Raw genomic sequence first — 23,514 nt, forward strand, 5'->3', positions numbered from 1 at the left:
AAATTCATTAGGGTATTAGTCCTATAACGTCTCCATCTTCAGGATCATCTGTACCTAAGAGTATAAAAAAAATTTTTTTTTTTTTTTTTTAGAACATAACTTGACAATAATAAAAAAATTTATAAACTATTACCATCGCTGAAAATTAATCTTTAATAATATTGATAATATTTTTGTGGGGCGGTGCCTGATGCACAAAAATGATTTAGGTCATTAAACTTGCTTTGATATATTGGTATTCTAGAACCATAACAATTCTCAAGAACAGCGGCAATTGATTTTTGAAAATAAAAAGAAAAAAAAAACAAGAAACAGAAAATGAAACCTTGATTGAAAAATGAAAAAATGCACCTTTGAAAAATTGAACAATCTGAATGTGCATTTTTTAATTTGATTAAATTTAATTTCACAGCACTCATAGAATTTAGAATTTTTTAGATGAATTTTTTTCGTTCTCGAATGATACATATTTTTTACATCAATTGTTGAATTTAAAAAATTGTGACAAACTTAAGATTCGATCAAAATTAAATAAAGAAATTTGGTTTTTTATTTAAATAAATATTTGTTCAGATAAATTAAGTTGTGGAGTGATAATTTTTATTACCCTTGTAATTTTTTTTCTTACTCTGACCTATAATTAATAATAAACCGAGAAAATAGGATACGCCCTTATGACTTTAAAAAAATTTTTGCTTAAAACCAAAAGGGCATAAAACAAAAAAATTTTTTTTTTCGTTTTTTCCATAGATTTTAATGTTTTCAATATTTTTACATTGATTGGAGCAAAAAAAAAAATTTTATACGCCCTTTTGGTTCTGCAGAACCAAAAGGGCGTATATTTTGAGATACGCCCTTTTGGTTTTAGTAACGCGATATAGATCACATGTCTATGATCTATTTCCCATGGGTTTGTTGGGCAAATTATCAAATGCAAATGTAATTTAAAGCTCATTTATCGATAATTCATGAATAAGTTCTAACTTTAATGAAATTTTGAACTACAGTCGAACTCCATTATCTCGGAATTTCTCTTCAATCTTGACTCCCACTACGAGCTACGCTGTTTCCTACCCAGTGTTATACATTTGTATATGTTTATGTATATTCATATATTCATCATGTATGTGATGTAAGAGCGCATGCATGTAGTTTACTTTTTGAGGGAAAAGGGGCATCCGTTAACTCGGAAATTCAAAAAAAAATTTCCGCTTCTCTGTAAACGAAGCGTCCGAGTCAATGGAATCCGACTGTGAATTTAAAATATGAATTAATTTTTTTTTGTTTTTAGATCGAAGCATTAAGCATTTTTTTTTTTTTTTTGTTTGTGCCTTTGTAGGCTGGCCTGGTAATTGATATCTGTTAGTCAACTATACTCTGCATTTACAAACAAGTTCATTAATTCTTTATAGAAATAAATATAGTTAATGAAATTAAATTATTACAAGGTTTTTATTAGAAGTTATCAGAAGATAACTGTAAAGCGGCGGCGGTCAATTTTTTTTTGTTTTTTCAAATTTTCATATCCATAATAAAGGTGGCAAAAATAATCATCGGCGTTAAATTATGAAAATTAAATAAAATCGCATGAACTTTGGGATGCATTTAACAGAATAAAGCTATCGCTCTTTTATTTTACAGTTCTTTTAAAGTAATTTGATAACATATTAGTTTTTCTGAAATAACAGAAAAATTTGAATGCCAACTGTGTGTAAACTTACCTCTGGATCAGACGGATCTGCAGACTTGAATATGTATTGCTTCAAAAAAATAAGTGTAAGAAATTTTAATAGATTGGTTAATTGTGTGTACAATATACCTGACTGGCGCGTTATATCCTATGTATATATATTTATATACACAGGGATATATATACATACTTAAAAGAGCTTTGTAGCAGGAATTGCTCATTATCAGCGGAAATTTTACGTAAAGCATTTCACACTCTGTAAGGAAAATTATAATAGAAGAGGATTTGGCAGGGACAAAAAAACTATCTTCTCAATCAATAGTTTATAAATAAATTTGGAAAAATATTCGGATAGACTGAATTGGGAATCGAATCCACACTGATTCGATACCACGTCAGATACTGTACGAGCCTATGCCGAATTTCATTGAATTTATTTATATTCATTGAGTCTATTGTCCAAACAGTAGCATTTTTACTCAAAAATACTTTGTAGCAGGAATTCCACTTTATCAGGAAAAATTTTACGCAATATATATTTATACATTGGACCGATGAAGAAATACCGACTTCTAAATTTTTTTTCCCTTCAATTTGTTATGAAACTTTTGCAGTTTTACGAATTTTAAAAATCTACACGGAAAAAAGAGCAGTTTAAAAATTACAGTTTGTACAGTGAAAACAGGCCTTCGGGGCAAAAATCTTTAAACATTAAAGCTTAAACTGTAATTTTAGAAATTTGTTGTAGTAATAAAATTAAACCAATTTTAAGCGGTAAATTTTACGGTTTAAAATGTAATTTTAGTTAAATAAATATTTAAAGCATTATTTGCTTTTTATTTTGAAATGTTGCTTTAATTAAAAATTAATAGTTGATGGGCGAAATTGTAAAAATTAAGATTTATTGGTTATGTTTTTTTTGCTTTCTGAAATTATACCTCTTATTTATTTATAACATAAAAATTACACTGTGAGTTATCGATTATCGAGAATGATGAATGATCTGAGAAAAATCACAGCTCACACTGTAATTTTTAAATTCTATATCTTAAGAAGAACACTACTATACAGAATAGTAATATTAACGGTAGAAAATGTAATTTTAACTAATTTTAGAATAAAATTTAAAATTATAAAATCTGTTTACTATAAAGAGCTGGACAATATCGAGTTTGAAACTGTAATATTTGTTGTGCCTGGAATAAAAATGTAATTTTTACAGTTTCAGAGTCGCAGCGCTTTACTACTATAAGAAACTGTAATAAATACAAATATGACTTCAATTTTTCAACTGCTCTTTTTTTCGTATATTTAAAAAATAATTGTGACTCATCAATTTTTAGAGGTCACTCGAGAATTTTTTAAATTTTTAAAATAAAAAATATAAGAATTAAAAAAAAAATTAGCCGGTTTTATTGTGCCAAGATATTATACTTACATACACATAAAAAAAAAGATTTCTTGGCGCAAAGAATTTTTACTCGTCCCAAGTAATTTTTCGCATTATAAATTGGAATAAAAAATTTATTTATGGCAAAAAAACATTTTTTGAGGCGGACAAGAAATCATGTGCCAAGAAATCCTTTCTGTGTATATATGCTTTCGTTCCAACATCTATATTTCAACACTACTCAATGAAATAAGATATAATTTAGCAAGATTTTCCAACAGTAGCATCATACGACCCATTACAATAGTTCGATTTCCATAAGAAATCTATTTTTCGATAAAAGTCAATTAATAAAAGATATTTTGATAAAAAAAAAATATTTTTTACTAGAAGAAAGTTGATACTTATTTTTTTCAATTAAAATAAATAAACGAACAAAAAATTTTTCATAAAAATAAAATTATTTTCAACTAAAAAAAAAATTTTTGAATAATATCGACAAATTCTTGAGACAAAAATATATTTTATTAATGATCATTGATCATCAATAAATATTGTCTTGTTAAAAATATTTTGTTGTTTAGTGTAGTGTGACAAATGCAAAATAAAATTTTTTATACGCAGTTTTGAAACTGGACACCCGAACTATTGGTGGAGTTTTTTTTACTTGTGTTGTTTGTTTTTGACAATGATTGTGTGTAGTATAATTTTTGATTAGGAGTAATTGTGAGTGTGGATAGTTTTTTTGAGTTAGGAATGCTGTGGTATAATTTGAGTGTGTAGTTTTATTTTAGCAGGATCGCTTATAGCAGAATTCTAATTGCGACGCATTAATTACTTATTATTACTATACAATAATTTTTTTACATACCCCGAATTCCACAACAAGAGCGTCCACGATACTTCCAATGACGGTAATTAAGTCGAATATATTCCACGGATCTTTGAAGAAATTCTGTTTGTTCAAAATAAAGTATATATTAATAAATATTTCATCACATTATTAATATTAAAAATTGTAAATGCACTTGAGCAATAGATTTAATCTATGAGTAATTTTAAAAAATATTTTATAACATTAAGTAAAGTAAAACAACCAAGTGCATTTACAATTAGACTTAAAAAAAAGCACAAGTAAATGCACTATAGCTCTAATTGCGCAAATTTATAAATAGCAATTAAAACAATAATTAATAAGTAAAATAATAATTATTATTAAATAGACTTATTGACACGAGTATTGATCGTGTTGACTTGTGCGTGTGCTTTTTTTATTAATATGTGTGCATCATGTGTGTCGGTGTGGTTAAAAAATTTTTTTTATTATGTACATAATAAAATATTTTATTGTGTATCCTAATAAAATGTTTGTGTTTCCCTAATTTTTTTTATTTCTTCGTCAGTTTATATATATGTACACACATATACATATATATAAATGAATTGTTAATAAGTATAATAGGATCTCTCTAATGTAAAAAATCTACAGGAGCATGCCAGTGATAGCAAGCAACTAGTAGAAAGAAATATAATTATATTTCGGGTTCGTATACAATTATAATAATAATAATAATATTATTATTTATATTAATTGCAAGTACTAAATTTATTTAGACAGATCTACAGAGAAAGTGAGAAAGACACAAATGACTGGAGTCCCGAATTTCCGTTTATATACAAATTTTTTTTTTTTTAATAAGACAACTTTGTAGAACGTGTCCTTCTTGGTTGCATCTTCTGCACTTAGATCCATTGATGACGATATTTGTTTATATTTTTTTAGTTATAATTGTTGATACTTAGTTTTTTTTTTAAGTGTAGAGTGAGTTAGTGATTAGTCTTTATTGTTTGTTGTACCTTGCATCCAAAGGCGATGATTTTAAGGATGCACTCAATGAAGAAAAGAAGAGTGACGACTATGTTCACAATGGTCAAGCTGTCCAAGAGAACCGGAGGCGCCTCGTGATACTATAAAATATATCCAACATAGCCGTAGCATATCCAAATAATCACTGTAAGGCTTGAGTTTTTTTGTGCTCATTTTTTTTTTATTTATTTATTAGTCGTTAATTGTTAGTTGTCTTTAATAATTAATTTTTATTTAAATTATATATATAGTGGTCCTTGAGTTCTTCTCCGAGCCCGTACGCTTTTCTCATCCCATTATTTTATTTTTAATATTACTTAAAAAAATGCTGGAGTTAAATTTACCACACTAAACTAGTAGCAATTGAACTATATTTTGTAGTGATTGTTTCGATAGATGGACTAGCCTAAATTACATTGTATAAGATTAATCTCTACTGTAATTGTTCTATTTACTATTCGACTAGGGTAAAAATTTGTAGACTCAGTAACTACTAACTGTAGTATGGAAAACTCATCCTGTGGTTTCTTTAACTACATAATTTTATAAGAATTTGTTGGTATTACTATTTTAGGAGTACACAATATTATATAATTTATGCAATCTACTCCAATGTGGAGTAAGATGGCTGACAAACGAAAACAACAGCGCCACCCTAAACTTTTTTACCTCACTGTGTGGTTGTACTAGCTCCACCATTGTACACGGAAAGAAAATTATAGGAAGTATTCCTATGTATTATAGAAATGGTTCCCATAATGGTATAGGAATTGTACCGATACTATTATAGGAATGGCTCCTATATATTAAAGGAACCATCCCTATACCATTATGGGAACCATTCCTATAATATTATGAGAATAGTTCCATTAATGGTATAAGGATGGTTCCTATAATATATAGGAACCATTCCTATAATAGTATGGGTACAATTCCTATACCATTATGGGAACCATTCCCATAATACATAGGAATACTTCCTTTAATTTTCTTTCCGTGTAGAAGTAATTTTCACACTTTTCTTTGAATTAATATTTTCATGATAGTATGGGAACCATTCCTATAATAGTATGGGTACAATTCCTATACCATTATGGGAACCATTCCCATAATACATAGGAATACTTCCTTTAATTTTCTTTCCGTGTAGAAGTAATTTTCACACTTTTCTTTGAATTAATATTTTCATGATAGTATGGGAACCATTCCTATAATATTATGGGAACCGTTCCTATAATATTATAGGAATGGCTCCTATAATATTATAGGAATCGTTCCTATATATTATGGGAATAATTCCCATAATATTATAGGAACGGTTCCCATAATAGTATAGGAAGTATTCCTATAAACTATAGGAAGGATTCCTATAAACTATAGGAAGGATTCCTATAAACTATAGGAAGTATTCCTATAAATTATAGGAAGTATTCCTATAAATTATAGGAACCATTCCCATAATGGTATGAGTATCATTCCCATAATTATAGGAACTATTCCTAGGTATGTTACCCATAATTATAGGAAGTGCTCCCATAATTTATGGTCGTCATTCCTATACTGGTATAGGATGAAATTTCACAAAATTATAGGAACCATTCTCATAATGTTCTTTCCGTGTAGTTATCATTATTACATTTCTAACCCTTCAGCACCCGCGATATGAATTTCTTTCTCACATTTGACTTAAAATATTTTTTTCTAAGTAATTTCAAATGAAATGACCTAGAGAAATTTGTTTTTTATTCATAAAATTTTATGCTTTTTATGATTATGAAATTTCAAAATTATTTCCAATATAAAAAATACTTTAAAAAGATTTATTTAAAAAAGCCGAGACTTTTTCTCATCACGTGAGTAAAGTAAGACATAAAAATGAATACGGTTCGGCTCAGTTCGGACAGTTCCGAATCTTTTCGGCAATCACCGCCATTTTTTTCAGCCGTTACATCTGTCATTACATACAAAATTAAAAAAAAGTACATTATCGAACATTAAAAAATAAAAACAAATGAAATATTCAAATAAATTATGATTACGTCATTATTGGGAAAGTGTATAATGTTTTTGTTTTATTTAACTTAAAATTTACGATGTGCCGAAGTGTGAGTTTTTTCTCATCACGCGGGTAATGTTTTACTTCTGCTGAAGGGTTAAATGTTTGAATTATAACTGTAATTATAACCTTCAAAATTAGGTGTTTGTATTTTATATCACCAAAAATTAAATATTCAATGAAACAATGTTTAATATAGTAAAAATTCATTAAAATTTTTATTGAAGTCATTCCAAGTCCAGTTCAAAGACGTAATAAATTACTTTTAGAATTGGTGCGGATTTATTAGACGATAAATTGCAAGAAATTCATGATGAAAGTCTAAATTCATTATGGATAAAAATTTTTTTACACGAGAACTATGATGTGGAGTAGTAAGAACCACAGCTATAATTTACCAAGGAGTTGTTTTAACCAACGACAGTAGTAAATGTTACTACAGTTTATGTACCACAATAGGCCAGTAGTCATTACTAAGTGTGTAGTCATCCTACATATTACTAGTCGGTATAGTACATGTATCCCCGATTGTGGTAAATTCAACTACACATTTTTTTTTACATATTTTAAATATTCTACTGATAGGGTTTACTCTATTACCAAAGACTATTTAGTTATCGAGGCGATTTGATGATTAGAGGAAATTAATAGGAGTCGCGTCTAATGACTAGCAAATATTTAAATTCAATCCCTAGTAGAAAAGAATTTGATCAACATAAAAAAAAAATTTATAATTATAAATAATAATGAAATAATTTATAATACTTAGCAATTATAATTAATGTTAATATTAATAAATAAATTAAATATTTATTTATTTGGTTTGTGTCAGGGTACCGACATACAGATGCAACGTTTATTCTTAACACGTTTTATTTTTTAATTATATTTATGACAAGTGATATATATATATCATGCGAACACATCAAGTGAAAGGATTTAACAATTAACATCTTTCACAACTGACAATTATTATTGTGGTTAATTCAGTCCATACGCAAGTCAAAATGATCGTGTTAGTAAATATATATTGTTGTATAAATAAATATATTAATATGTATACTTATGCGTTTGCCATGCGAGGATCAAAGACATGCAGTGTAACGCGTGCTCATTAAATGCAGCCATTACATGCAGGGGCGTGAGTTTGTGATTTATTTATTTATTTTTAAATATTTTTTTATTTTATTTTTGCCTATTGAATTTATTGAGTTGTATGTAAAGAGGAGTAATTTGAGTATATTGAGCCTGAGATTTTAATAAAATAATTGTTTTATTTTTGTGTTCAGTCGACGGTGGTGTTGAGTTTGTTGACTGCTTTGTTGTGAGATTTAATTTAAGATTTGTTTTGTTTATTTTACAATCAAGTGTATTATTTTTTTTTAATATATAAAGAGACAGGGTAAAGTGAAAAACCATAAAGATAGTAAACGAGGTATGATAAGACACTATTTTTTAGGGTGACAGGAAAGCATGGAAAAATAGTGCACAGAAAGAAAAATTTTCGACTGAAAGTAAATTCTTGATTCAAAAATTATTTTGAAAACCTAAATTTTCTCAAAAAAGTCTTTTCTCAAGACAAATTCTCTTGGCTCTAGAAAATCTTGACTTAGATCCCAAAAACGTTTGTTTTCTAAAATACTTTCTTGATTCAAGACAACGTTTTTTTCTGTGTAGGAAAATTACAGCTTTAAATATCAAGTCCCTATACTTCGAAACTGTAAAAATTACATTATTTTTGAGCCGTAGCAATTATTACAGTATCGCAGAAGAATTTTTCCAGTCCTTAATAGCGTTTCATTCATAATAAAGTTTCATTCAGCTAAAATATATTAGAAACTGTAAATTTGGTATCTATAATTGTAATTACTTTACTACAAGTAGTTTCAATTATTACAGTGCAAACTGTAATACTTCATTCTTAATACGAAGGCATTGTTTTTGTACTGAAAACTGTAATTTTTCCACTGCGCTTTTTTCCATGAGGGGATAAATTAAGTATGGGCAAGTGCAGCTACTTGAAAATTTTTATTTTAGAGTCTTTGTTACTTGAAATACTCTCATGAGTTATGAGAAACTTAATGAAAACAGACTGAGATAAAATGAACTGAAAAAAAAAATTTTTTTATTCGTTAATTTTGATAATTATTAAAATAATTTGATTTCATTAATTAATTTATTTAATTATTAAAATAGTTTTTTTTAATGGCTTATTTTACCCCAGATTTTTGTTTTCACAAGTTACCCTCATTTGAAAAAATAATTTAAAATACTAACATTCAAAACCAATTTTGAAACAACTGAATTCGCGCCATCTTCTACCAGATATATAAAAAAAATTTTTTTTACAAAATGGCCTCATTTTACCCCATATTTTCTTAGCACTTTTATTGCAGATTTATAATACAGGAAACGGTAACTTTTTTTTTTACAGTAAATTCTTTGTAACTTAAGTTAAGAAAAAATGCAATAAAAACGATAGTTTGAAATTTATAGCTCCTTAGAGCATAGTTAAATTTTTGCTTTTACTTTATTTTTTAAGTTAACCCCAATGATTTTTACAACAAAATTTAAGGGAATCTAAAATTTTAAATATGCAATAAAAGCTATGATCCTGAAGTTAACAGGCAATTAGCAATTTCCGATTTTTTTTTGTCAACAAGTCAATTACAAAAAAAAAAAAAAAAAAAAAACTAAAATATGCACATATAGAAAATTTGAAAAACTATGTGTGCAATTTTTTGAAATATTTTTTTTTTATAATTTGCCGCTTTAAAAAAAATCCTATAATTATAAGACGTCATCTAACTTCAGGATCATTAAAAGCTTTACAATTTTTTTTAATTTCGTGTAATACACTTGATTGCATCAGTACAGTCATGGATTACCTTTAAATATATTATATTAATTTAGCTCTAGCATACTGAGATTAGACAAATTCAATAGTTTTTCTTTTTTACTTAACTAATTAATTGAAAAAAAGAAAAACAATTGTAACTGTCACTCGATAAATTCTCATTTATTTAAATTTTTGAATAAAAAAAAAATAATTATAGCCAGCGATTTTTTTAATCAACGCTCTAGGAATTTTCTAAGGAAGCGAGACTTACCAGTCTTTAGAAAAAAAATTGTCATTGGGTTTTAAAAATTACTTATAAAATAATTTAAAAAATTATGTTGTTTTTTAATACAAATAAAACTCTTTGCCATAAGAAATTTTAATTAAAAAAAAATAAAAACCCAACGACAAAGTTAATTCTACGAGCCTGAGCTAGCAAAAGCTCTTTCAAAAAAGGATTTGTTCCTTTTTTCAAAATATATTTTATTTATTTTGATTTATTTTTTTGGGGGGAAGGGAGCTAACCTTGACGCCGAAAGCGGCGATCTTCAGAGTGCACTCGATGGTGAACATCCCGGTGAAGCAGATGTTCATGTACTTTAGTACGGCTTTGTACACGTCGCCTTGCTTGTGGTACTGCAATGCACACATTGACAAACACACGGCCGACAGACAGCAAACATACATACGGACATACAAGCCTACGTGTTTTTCGCGATTTTTTGTTTCATTAAAATTACTACTTTTTTTAAAATTTTTTTTTCCTCTAAATAAATTCAAATTATGACATTACTTTAATTAATGTTGCTTAACAACATTTGTTCTTGTGTTTATTAATAACGTGCGGCTGTGTGTACGTATATGTAATTATAATAATTAAAATAATAATAATAATAATAATAATAATAATAGTTATTATTACTACTATTATTATTATAATTAATAATAATAATAATAATGAATTTCCGATAGTAATATTGTTTATTAATTATTTTTTTTTTTTTTTGATAAAATAATAAATTGCGCTTAAATTAATATTATTAATTTAAATAATATTATGTGGTAAAGTAGTTTCAGTTAAAAAATTTAATTAATTTAATTTATCAAAAATTATTGAATATTGTACTGAAAAAAAAAAATTGTCTTCATTTCAAAATTTAAAAAGAAATAAAATTTAATAACAACACACCTACACTGAGAAACAAAAATTGACTATGGAAAAAAAATAATTTTCTTGAGTCAATACATTTTCGTTTCCTAATCAAAAAAAAAAATTAATTTTCACATGAAAAAGTGATTACTTCAATTTTCCAAGAAATTACTTCATTATAAAAAAAAAATACTCGAAATAAAGAAGTATTCTATGTAATAAAAAAAAAAAAAAAGGTTTTTTTTTTGACCAAAAAAGTAGCCGATGAAAAAAGATTTTATACAATCGTATATAATTGTATATATTTTGTATATAATTTATATATAATTTGTATATAATTCTATATAATTGTATACAAATCTATACGTGTACATATATATATTTGTATACAATTATTTACAATTCAATATAATTGTATACAAATATATATATTTGTATATAATTTTATTATTCTTTTTTGGATTCTTATATAAAACTATATACTATTGTATATAATTTATATATAACGGTATACAGTTATATAAAATCTTTTTTCTCCGGGTACTTTTTATATAAAGCGATGACTTAATCGAAAATTTATAAAAATATAATTTTTTTCTCAGCATAGAGAGAAAAGTAGGAAATTATAACCCATGTGTGTAATTGGCTACTCTAGGGTGGCAGCCACGTCCTACTTTTCTCCGTGTATGTAAACTATTTTTCACTAAACCTGCGTGTAAAGTTCAAATTTCTCTCGTTGAAAAGAAATTTAGCGCATGCGCATATTTTTACAACTCGTTTTTTCATAAAAAAGTGCGACATCCTCCTTGTTGAATAGTACAGGAATTAAAACTTTTCACGCATTTGTAATTAAAAAAAAATTTTTTAACTGCTACTACTATTTAATTACTAAAACTAAATAAGTGTTAATGTGTAATACAAGTGTCCGTGTTATTGTAACTATAACTGTGATACTTGCACTATTATCTTAGGATAGTGAGTGCTATATCATTTAACAGCTATAGATCTCGTTATATAACATATTATATTTGTAAAATTATTAATCACATTGCTAATCGAAAGTATATATTTTTTTTTTGTTTCAATTAATTCATTTAACTAGATAATTTTTATGTAACTCATGCTGAAGAATACGCCGCTAACTGGCTTAAGTCAGCCTCATAAAATTTTATGTCGAAATACAATTTTTTTTGATTGGTCAAAAGAGTGGTTTAATATATATTAAAACACTTATTTTTATATTAAACCACTGAATTTGAGTGAAATGGGTGTTAATATCTTATTAACATGACCAAAGTTTCTAGACTGCACATGCGCATTTAATTAATGCATGTTCCCCGGCGGATCCAAATTACGGTAAAATACAGAATTTTACCGGGAATTGCAGTATTTTACGGTCAAATATAGCATTTTGCTGTAGGCTAAAGTACTTTGTAGTAAATTACTGTATTTACGGTAAATTCCGGTATTTTACGTCAAACCTGCAATATTTTTCGATGAAATTGCGGTATTCCATCGTAAATATGCGAATTTACTGCGAAATTACGGAATTTTACGGTAAGGTATAGTATTTCACTGTATTATAGTAAAAATTACAGAAATCACAGTAAATTGCCGTCTTCTACCGTAAATCACCGTATTTTACCGCAATTTACCACAAATTACCGTAAAATCCGGCAAATTTACAGTACAATACGGTAATTAACCGTCATTCGGATCCGCTAGGGTAACATAATGACAATGTCAGCTGAATTTTATAATTTTACACAACTCTATTAACTAAATGACGTTAACAAATTACGAAGTAAATTTACGACGTTAGCATCGTAATCGTGGATTAGACTTTCATAGGCATCAATTTTTGAATGTCTTATTTGAAAATTTACTATAGTCTTTTTTAACATTACGATGTAGGTTATATTCTTTACTATTCAACATCGTAATTTTAGCAAAGACTATAATACATTTTCAAATAAGACATTAAAAAATTAACTCTAATGAAAGTCTAGTCCTGTTAACATCGTAAATTTTAGTGAAATTTTCGTTCCGTGTATATGATACCAAATATGACTATTTTTATTGGGTTAAGTTATTTTAAGCAAATAGTACTAAACAAAGTATACAATTTCATAAGTATAAATCTTTTTTAATAATAATAAAGTAAATTATATTCATAACTCTGAATGCGTCACGCTGACTTTAGACATTAAACGGCGCTTTTCTTCGTGCATTCATTACATAAACTATTGTAAACATCTAGTGAAATCTCGTATAATATCGATTCCACATGATGTATAAGATACTATTAATTATTAATAAATTTATAAAAAATAATTTATCAATTCCAGGAATAAATCCGCTTTTAAAATTGGACTTAAGGAATGGATTTAGGAAATTTCTTTTTCATCTTTTCTTTTTTACAAGGATTTAACAATTAGTTTTAATATTTTTTTATTGTTATTATTTTTTTTTTTTTAGTTAATTTTGTTTTTATAAATTTTTAAAATAAATTTGTATTCGTTATGGCCGTGCGAACGCCCCGTGCAAAAAATATAGGATTCGTATAACATTCAATTAATATAATTGTGAATTTATAAAAATATTAATATTATTATTATTTTTTTATTGTTGATAATAATAATATTAATATTAATAAGAATACGAAAAGTGTAATTCGTACATGTACTGTAATTAATATGATAATATAATATATAAATTCGTTATCTGCAGCAGCCAGCATGCGACACGCAGCTTTTGTGTTTTATAATAATAATTATAAATTAATAAGTGTTTTGTGAAATTCGTGCGTGAACAAGCTAATAAACCTTGCGACGTATTATCATTTCACTATAACTATTTAATTATTAAAAATAATATTTAATAATTATAATTATATAATTAATATTAAAAACATTCTCAAGTGCGTGGCATTCCGAGTATTTAATAATAATAATAATAATAATAATAATAGTTAGTTGAGGGGTATATTTAATTTATTTGATTAATATATAATTTTGTGATTTATTATATTTATTTATTCGTTTATTTAATGATAGAAGCGAGCGAGGCAAAGCGGGTGTAATAATTCGAAACGTACCAAGGTGATTGGTGATTGTTCTTGCACGAAATTCAATCAGTGGGTGATGATGCGTGATAGAAATTGTGCTTATTGTATATGTATATTATAAATATTGTTTATTAATATTATGATGATAATAATAATAATTAATAATATAATAGAGAACAATAAAAGGTTAGTGCGTGTGCATGTGCGCTTTCACATAACAATTTTCATTGTCAGGCAAATAAACCGACGATAACAACATGACCCAACAAGAGATTTGTGCGAAATTTTTAAAATTAGTAAGAAAACTTCAAAATCATTAAAAACAAAAATTGATGAGAAAAAATGATTTTGTCATCATATATCAGATAGTGTCATACATGATCGAACACTACACTTATAACTTTATCTGATCAGATTTAAAAAAAAGTACGACAAATATTTTTTAATTATACATGACTATGTATGGTTATATATGACTACACATTATATATGATTATATATGATCGTATTTAATGTGAATAAGTTTATAATACGATCTATCAAATTTTTTATGAACAAATATCATCATATAAGGTTATCTATATTTTTTAGATATGTATGATTATATGTGATTAATATATGTGACCATATATGTCTTATTTAGAAAATGTTTTTTTTTATGATATTATTACTCGTATTTTTAAAGAAATATGATACTGTATAATAATATATGACGAAATATGACTCTATATGACGGCATACAATCATATATGACGAAATATAGTTAGATATGACGACATATAATCATATATGACGACATATTATTCTATATGACGACATAGGATTCTATATGACGACACATAATTATATATGATGACATATGACTTTATATGACGACATATGATTCTATATGACAACATATAATTATATATGAGGACATATAATCATATATGACGATATATAATTATATATGATCATATATGGTCTGGTATTTGTGAGAATAATTTCATTATACAATTTCTGAAATTTTTTTACGAACAAATAGCATCATATAGAGTTACCTATTATTTTTCAATCATATATGACGATATATGATCATCATATATAACCATATTTACATCATATTTAAAAATAAGTATTTTTTTAAGTATCATTATTCATATTTTTGAATAAATATTATTCTGCATAATTATATGTGACGACATATAATTCTATGTGATATTATATAAAAAAAAATTTGTCTTCATATATATATTTTATCAGTTAATAAGAATATTTAAAAATAGAAGATATTAATTTATTGAAATAATTATATATGATTATATATGACAATAAATAAGCAGATATGATCATATGTAATAAAATATAATCATTTTTTCTCATATTTATATTCAAACTAAAATAATTTGTCTGATAAAAACGGCGTTGTATTAAAAATACATAAAAGTTCTATTATATTTTTTTTTTATCGTTCAGACAAATTATTTAAACGCGATATAAAAAAAGTGCTGGGTGAATGAATAAAAAAAAATTATTATTCGGTGCATATAAAAAGTGTAAAGTGGTTTGTTAAATTACTCATTATTTTAATTGTGAGATTTTATTGTATCATTCATAATAATTATTTTTTTTTTGCATAAAATGTGTGCCGGTTTTAGATAGAGACTGAAATGAGGGCACGATGCTAGCCATGCATTTGGATATAGAAAAGTATTTATCAGTGAAGGAGAAACGCCAGAGATTGTTGTAATAATATAAATAATTATATTAATTAAACAATAAATTTTAATTATTGTAAAAAATAAAAGCTCACGAAAGAAATTTTTTTTATCTAAGATTTGGTTCGATTAAAAAATAACACAAATTAGAAATAAAATAAATATAAATATATATTGATATCTAAGTAAATAAATATATGAATCAGCGATAAGCTTCGCATCGTTCGCACAATTTCACGATAAGTTCAAGTGTTTGAATATTTATATTAATATTTATTAGCGTTACGTGAAATATGGATCAAGTGATTGAAAGTGATTTAATTTGAATTTAAATTAAATCAAATCAAATAATTATTTTATATTTATCAGTGGTAATTAAATTAAAAAACGATACTCGAATACGCCGGAGTATAAATTATTTATTTAGGATTTTTTTTTAAATTTATTTATTTATTTTTTGTGATGAACGGGATTGAAAAAGAAAAGATGAGAGGTGATATGGTTTATTATTGTTCATCTGCTCAACAAATATATACATATATAAAATATATATGTACGGCAGTACAAATAGATTGGTAAAATTTATTCAAATAAATACAACGAATCTCTGGTAAAAAAAAAAAAACATAAATTATTTTTTGTTTAATTGTACTTTGGTTCGAATCCTGGTTAAAATTAATTTTATGGGAGGTAAAAATTTCTCATTGCTGAATTATTTCTGATTATTTTTTAATTGAATTATTTGAATAATTACGGAGAATAAAACGGGCCCGGATTGTTTTGTTAGTCGAGTTAGGAGGATGGAATTGAAAGGGAAAGAGAAATTATTTATTTATTGCATTAATTTATAATTATAAATCATTAATTAACTGATTGTTTTATTGCATTAAATATTTTTTCTCTTTCTACTTTCATAGTTTTGAGCCTAGAGATAAATATTTATTAATATTAATAATGTAAATAACTTTATTTTCTTATTGTAAGAAATAAAAATTATTTAAATTTCAATTTAATACTTTAGTTCTTTGATAATATTTTATTATTATTAATTAATAATAAATAGTAATAATACTGGAGTATTATTGAGGCTAGATGGATCAGAATGAATGAATTAATTTGATATAATTTAGTTAATAATTAATAAAGCGAGGCTTACCTTCATCATAAGTAGGAGTGTATTTAAAACGATGAGTATCATGATGAAATATTCGAATGGCGTTGACACCACGATTTTCCATATTTTGTACTTTACACTATTACGTTTATTCGGCATATATCTTTCGAGAGGTCTCGCCCCTATTGTAAAATCTATACACGATTTCTGAAAATTTATAATTTTTTATTAATTTAAATATATTGTTTTTAAAATTTTCAAATATCTCAAGCAGACCTAATAATTACTCATGAAATTTTATCGTTAAAAATATGGGAAAAAAGAAATTTTCATCTTTTTTTTTTTTTAAGCTGCTTCATTTTGACCGAAGATGAAAAAATAGTATATTGCATAGTTAGGATACTAAGATAGCCGTTATGTGGCGAGGGCAATGTTTTCAGCACGAGCTGTAGGCCCGTATACGTGGCACTATATTTTATTCAAAAATTGCCTGATTTACGTGATTAATGACAATCTGCGAAGCGAAATCTGTGGTTGTTTAGCGACACGGTTCACCCACAAAATTACAGCAAACCATCGGCTATGAAATTCAAAATTCATATTTAATTGATTTAAGGTTTACTCGGATATTTTAATTATTAATTTCAATATTTATTAACAAAATAAATACAACAGAACCACGTGGTATAACCCACTCCCCATACGATCTATTAAAGTAACCATATTTAGTGTACTAGCCGTTCAACATGGATTTTGATAAAAAACTTTAAGTCGTTCAACGAGTTCTTACGATGTTTAATAGATGGAGCTCAGTTAAAAATTTTGAGACGCGTGGTGAAATGTCATTACACCACTCACTTTTCACAACGCCGGTGAAAGTCGAGGACATCTATTTTGATTTTACTCAACTTCTTGGCACCGGTCGGTAAACAGCCGTTTAGTCTTCGCATCGCAGATGTCATAAAGCGCGCAAATTAGGCCTGGGTTGAATAAAATATGTTTTATTGTATCACGGAAAATAATTGTAGTCGCTACAACAGCAGATGTAGTTGAGGTTACTACAAGTTGGAGTACAGAATTGTCAACTTAAACTGGGAATAACCTCAACCACATGTATAGTAATGCCAACTACTATCAGTGCTTACTGCAATATTTAGTTGTCAGTACTGTTTACGTAGTACCATTTACTATGTATAGGAGTACTCGCTACTAAACAATCTTTTACTACATTATTGTAGATGAAAAACAAATATATTTAATAATGTGTTAAGTAAATTAAAGAATTCAATGGTATATTATGTGACATGGTATGAAACAAGACTATTTCAGACCAGGGAGAAGTTGGCTGCTCGAAACGTAAGAGAGGACAGATATCACCCTTAGTCTGAAATTGTGTTTCATCCTGGGTCACACACTACACATATTTTTTATGATTACTTGTATAAGAACTTAGTTTCAGAGTCAGCAGCCAGTCAGAAACAAGTTAATTTGAAACCAACTATTAGCGTAAGCGTAAATTGTGATCTGCAATTCATGATTAAGCAGAAACAATAAATACTATCTATCATTTACACTTATTTTTATAAAATTTAATCACGAAATCATAATTTTGTATTTACATAAATAAAATTAGTGATTTGACATTACTAATGAACAAATGACAAGAATCAGAGTGAAACTGACTTTCAGCAAGTAGAAACATTATTTGTTTCTTCTCAAGGGTCGATACAAATTTGTATCTGTCTGTTGACTAAAGGCATTCGCAATTTACCCATCTGTTAATATTTTTTCGCAGCATTGGACTGAAATTAGTTTGTTTCGACTGACTGTTTAGACACTAAAACTACAAGTTTCGATACTTATACAGTCGACTACTCGTCATAAGCCTGATGAAAGAGACGTAAGGGAAATTTTTCTAGTAATTTCAGTCTTTTCACTACCGTGCGTTTAGTTTTGATCTCGACTACTCGTTATTAGTCTGTTTTATTTCATATGATTTTAAACATCATATTTACGCATTGTTACATACGTCACTATCCTAATTTTTCTCGTGCTTATAGCGCTAAAATAAATACTTATCTTTTCACACTAATAATAATTTTAATGAAAAAAATTATAATGATAACGGTATGATTACAGTAATAATAAAAATAATCATTTGATTGATCAACTCAATACTCAATAGAAGTTTTAAATTGTAACAGAAGCTTTGAATGTAATTCATGATTACAATCATAAATAATAAACTATATTTTACTTAGTAATGATTAAATTATTCTCCGAGAAATATAGATAGTAAATTTTCATCATTAATTTGTCTATTTTTTCGTATTCTTAGTTTGTAATTTTGATAGTTTTACTGGAGGCTTATAACGGGTTCTCTAGTACGAAACTCTTTAGAGAGGTTAAGTGGGGCCTCAGTAACTTCCGATTAAGGGGAAGAGGCTTATGACGGGTAGTCGACTGTATTATGAAAAATAATTTTTAAAGGATGATTAGGTCAGCAAGAGATAAAAATAAAAAAAACGAAATTACCTGATTTTTATCTATTTCACCATCTTGTAACTCAGCCTCACCCTGTTCTTGAAATGTAATAATAATCAAAGCGACGAATATGTTAACGAAGAAAAATGGAAATACAATGAAGTATACAATGTAAAATATGGACATTTCGATACGAAAATTGTGAATCGGACCCTCGTCCTCGTGAGTTGCAGCCATTGAATGTTGAAGAATTTGCGGCCAACCTTCACCAGTTTGTACAGCAAATAGGGTCAACATTGCGGCCATTACATTGTCGTAATGAAAACTTTGTGGCTGCCATGTTCGGTTTCTCGATTGCGGCAGTAATGAGTCTTCCTCGAAGACAAAATACGAACCCCTATAAATAGAATGATAATCAAATTTTGTTGTAATTAACGGCAGACAAAATAAAAATAGTTAACAGCAGAGTTTAAGAAAGTTATTATAAAATACTGACTGGCAGTCTTCTTTGGTACGTTTGCTCTCGTCGTTACAGTAGAAAAATTTACCATTGAACAATTGTACCGCTATTACAGCAAAGATAAATTGAAACAATATATACACGATGAGAATGTTAATGACGTTTTTTAAACTGTTAACGACACAATCAAACACTGCTTTTAGTTTCGGCACACGTTTTATTGTTTTTAATGGTCTTAACACACGTAATACACGTAATGATTTAATTGTTGATAAATTTTGACCCGCTGAATGACCCGCTTTATCAAAACCCATTGATACAACGGCACATATTACGACCACTGCGTCCATAACATTCCAGAACTCGCGTAAATACGAGCCGGGATGGAGAATAATACCCAGATCAATGACCTTGAGTATCATCTCTATCGTAAAGACGCCCGTGAAAGCATAATCGAAGTTATTTAACACTGTATTTCTTAACGAGTCTTCGTCAACTGGATCCTCTGTCGCAAGTGCTATACTTGACAAACATATTATGGTCATTATGAAAAAATCGAAGTACCGAAGATTAACGACCCAATGGGCACCTCTCCTTATACTAAAACAAAACAAGAATCATTTTTTATATTTATTACAAGCTCTGTACATACACTGTAAAACATCGGGAGTGATTACGGATTTTATTTAAATCCGGATTCACGCGGAGTTCCGGAGTTTTAGAAAAAATCACTCCGAATACGGAGTACATATGGATTTTTTTTCCAGCGGAGTGATTTAGAGTAATCGGGATTTTTTAAATCCGCATTCACTCCGATCCGGAGCTTTAATATTAAAAGAAACTCTGTTTAGGAGTGAAATTTACTCCGAACTGGAATTTCAATATTTAATTAAACTTCCCTTTGTAGTGAATTTCACTCTGAGGGGATTCACTCCGGATTTACTCCACGTTCACTCCGCAATTTTTTTGCAGTATACATTTATGAATAAATATTTATTTTATTCTGTATTATAATTTAAAAAAACCACTACTTTTCAAACTACTGAAATTGCCCAGACACTATGAGGCACCTCAGGCATTTCAAAAATTTGGTGATAAAAAAAAGTAAAAGTCCCTATATCCGCTCAGTACCATTAGCCGCTTACTTTAACTGATTAATGCGTTTTTTTACAATTTTTATAAAAAAAAAAATTAACTAAAAAAAAAATTATAAATAAATAATTATTTGTGAATCTAATTATATTAAAATATCATGTATCAAATTGTTTTATACTAGATTATAAATTTAAATTAAGCGACTGTTTTCAAAATCGCGCTCAGCCGGACATCTTTTACTTTAACGTTCGTTTGTTAGATTAAATTTAGGTTACGTCAAATTTTTTAAGAATTGTTATAACTATATCTTGCTAAATATATTTTTAAAATTCATGAAATTTAATATTATGAAAGAATAAAGTAATATAATTTATAAATTATTTGTCCAAATCAATAAACTTATGATAGTTTAATTGATATTGTCTTTGAGCGACTATAGGGCCATGTGTTGATCGAGTAATGGTACATGACAACTTTTAGTGAGTGACTATGGGTACACTCAAGGACCTTATTTACAAAATTAATAATAATTAATTATCAAGATTATTCTCAAAACTAAAATTTTATTCTAATACTTAAAACTACAAAAAATAACAAAAAAAAAAAAATATGGTTTTTGATTTTATTTATTAATTTATATTGAGTGATTCAATCTCACTCCAATGAAAAGTGAGCGGGTGTAGGAGCTTTTACCTTAAAAGTAGAATTAAAAAAAAAAAAATTGATGGTACCCCGTCTTGTTCCAAAAAAAGAAATTTTTTTTTGTATTTCGTGTGATTAAATATAAATCAAAATTATATACTTGCAGCCAGAAAAAAAAATTTACATCGATTTTTTTAATTATTAAAAGGCAGCGGTCTTTTTAAAAATTTAAAATCTTTAAGAAGATTAAAATCTTTGAAAACCTAAACTCTCGTAATCTTGTGTATACAGAGGATTAAATTTTAATAATAAATAAAGTGATATATATTTACGGGTTTGTCGGAGATAATATAAACATGGAGGAATATGGCAGCATTGGTTTTGGTCCCGTGTCTTCGTCGTCCTCCTGTTTTTTCTCTTCGGACGCCTGTTTTTCTCCCTTACCACCTCTTCTATGATTTATTTTACATAATAAAAAAATACACAGTTAACAAAATATATATATAATATATAAATTGAAAATTAAAAAAAAAGTACTTTAGTAATAAATTTTTATTGGTAAAAAAAAAAAAAAAAAAAAAAAAATTAAATGAAATAAATCGAAAAATATATAGCGGTATTTGATTTACCCACGGGTGATAAATTGTATTTTATTTTATTACATTTATTGGCACTATTATTATAAAAGAAATATACTTACAAATTTTGCGACGAACTATTGGGTGATATTTCAACTTTTGGCCCAGTACCGTCAGGCATTTGCAGAGCTTCCATTTCCTTTTCGAGTTCTTGCATCTGTTTCTCCTTGTCCTCTTCCTCTTGACCCTCTTCGGCTGCTGTTAGTTCTTGTGCGTTCGCCAAATTATCGACAGCGATAGCCAAGAATACGTTAAGTAGAGTGTAGTTACCGAAGAGTACAAGGACGATGAAATACAACGAGTAAATCATCCCTCCTTTTTTGTGTCCACCTTGAGATTCAATGCCTTGATACATTACCTCGTTCCAGTCCTCACCGGTCAGGATCTTTAATAACGCAGTTAATTATTGCAATTAAATAAATAATTATTTTATTTAGTTAATGTAAAATGTAAGCGAGTACTCACTTGGAAGACAGTTAGCAATGCGATAGGAAAAGTATTGAAGTTTGTCGGCGGTGTGCCTGTCGGAAAGTTAAATTGACCGCCAAATAGTTGCATGCCGAGTAAGGCGAATATGAGAATGAAGAGGAAGAGAAGGAATAGAAGGGAAATGATGCTGCGCATCGAGTTGAGCAGCGATATTACGAGATTCCTAAGACTCGCCCAGTATTTCGTCACTTTGAATATCCTAAGGAGTCGCAGGGCACGCAGGACGGAGAGACCAAATGAGCCGGATTTAACCGCCGACCATATCACTTCAAATATCGACCCACATATTACCACGCAGTCAAATCTATTGAAACTTGATTCGAAGTATATGCGTGGTCCCAGGGCGTACATCTTTATGAACATTTCACACATGAAGAGTCCGAGAAATACAAACTCGGTGTAATCTACAAAAATTCATCAGTTAATTCGTTTTTTAAGTCTTAATAAGTAGGTCGATCGATGGTTAACGAACAAATTATTTATAGGGTAGGGATACCATTTGTGGCCGCTGCTCTATTTTTTGATATTTAATACTTTATTTTAATTTATGAAAAAGTGTAGAATAAATTTGACATTTTAATGGTGGGATAAAAGTATCTTTAAACATATCGTTCCCTTTCTGGATAAATCTCGTAAGTGCAAAATTATAATTTTTTCAGAAATCGGTTAAAACATCTATTCTGTTACACGCCCGTTAATGGAATTATTAAAATTTAAAAGTCTCTCGAATATTCTGTCACACGGAAAAAAAATTTTTGAAACCACAAGGTAAAATAACTAAATGATAATATACGGATAACTAAACATTCGATATGATAATAATGTTTTTGTAACGC

The 23,514-nt window shown here is 27.6% G+C and overlaps 1 protein-coding gene across 1 annotated transcript in view; it reads right to left on the reverse strand.

Moving 5' to 3' along the window:
* Positions 1-23,514, reverse strand: part of LOC103576100 (voltage-dependent calcium channel type A subunit alpha-1) — a 165,049-nt gene that overhangs the window by 25,967 nt on the left and 115,568 nt on the right. Inside the window, exons 12-19 of the mRNA XM_053740947.1 lie at positions 22,655-23,082; positions 22,252-22,574; positions 21,884-22,000; positions 19,851-20,414; positions 19,406-19,751; positions 16,913-17,077; positions 4,938-5,048; positions 3,952-4,035 (exon numbers count right to left, since the gene is read on the reverse strand). Coding sequence (XP_053596922.1) covers positions 3,952-4,035; positions 4,938-5,048; positions 16,913-17,077; positions 19,406-19,751; positions 19,851-20,414; positions 21,884-22,000; positions 22,252-22,574; positions 22,655-23,082 — 2,138 coding nt within the window. The remainder of the gene's footprint in view (positions 1-3,951; positions 4,036-4,937; positions 5,049-16,912; positions 17,078-19,405; positions 19,752-19,850; positions 20,415-21,883; positions 22,001-22,251; positions 22,575-22,654; positions 23,083-23,514) is intronic.

Source organism: Microplitis demolitor, chromosome 7 (genome assembly GCF_026212275.2).
Source record: "Microplitis demolitor isolate Queensland-Clemson2020A chromosome 7, iyMicDemo2.1a, whole genome shotgun sequence".
In the NCBI taxonomy this organism is placed as follows: domain Eukaryota; kingdom Metazoa; phylum Arthropoda; class Insecta; order Hymenoptera; family Braconidae; genus Microplitis; species Microplitis demolitor.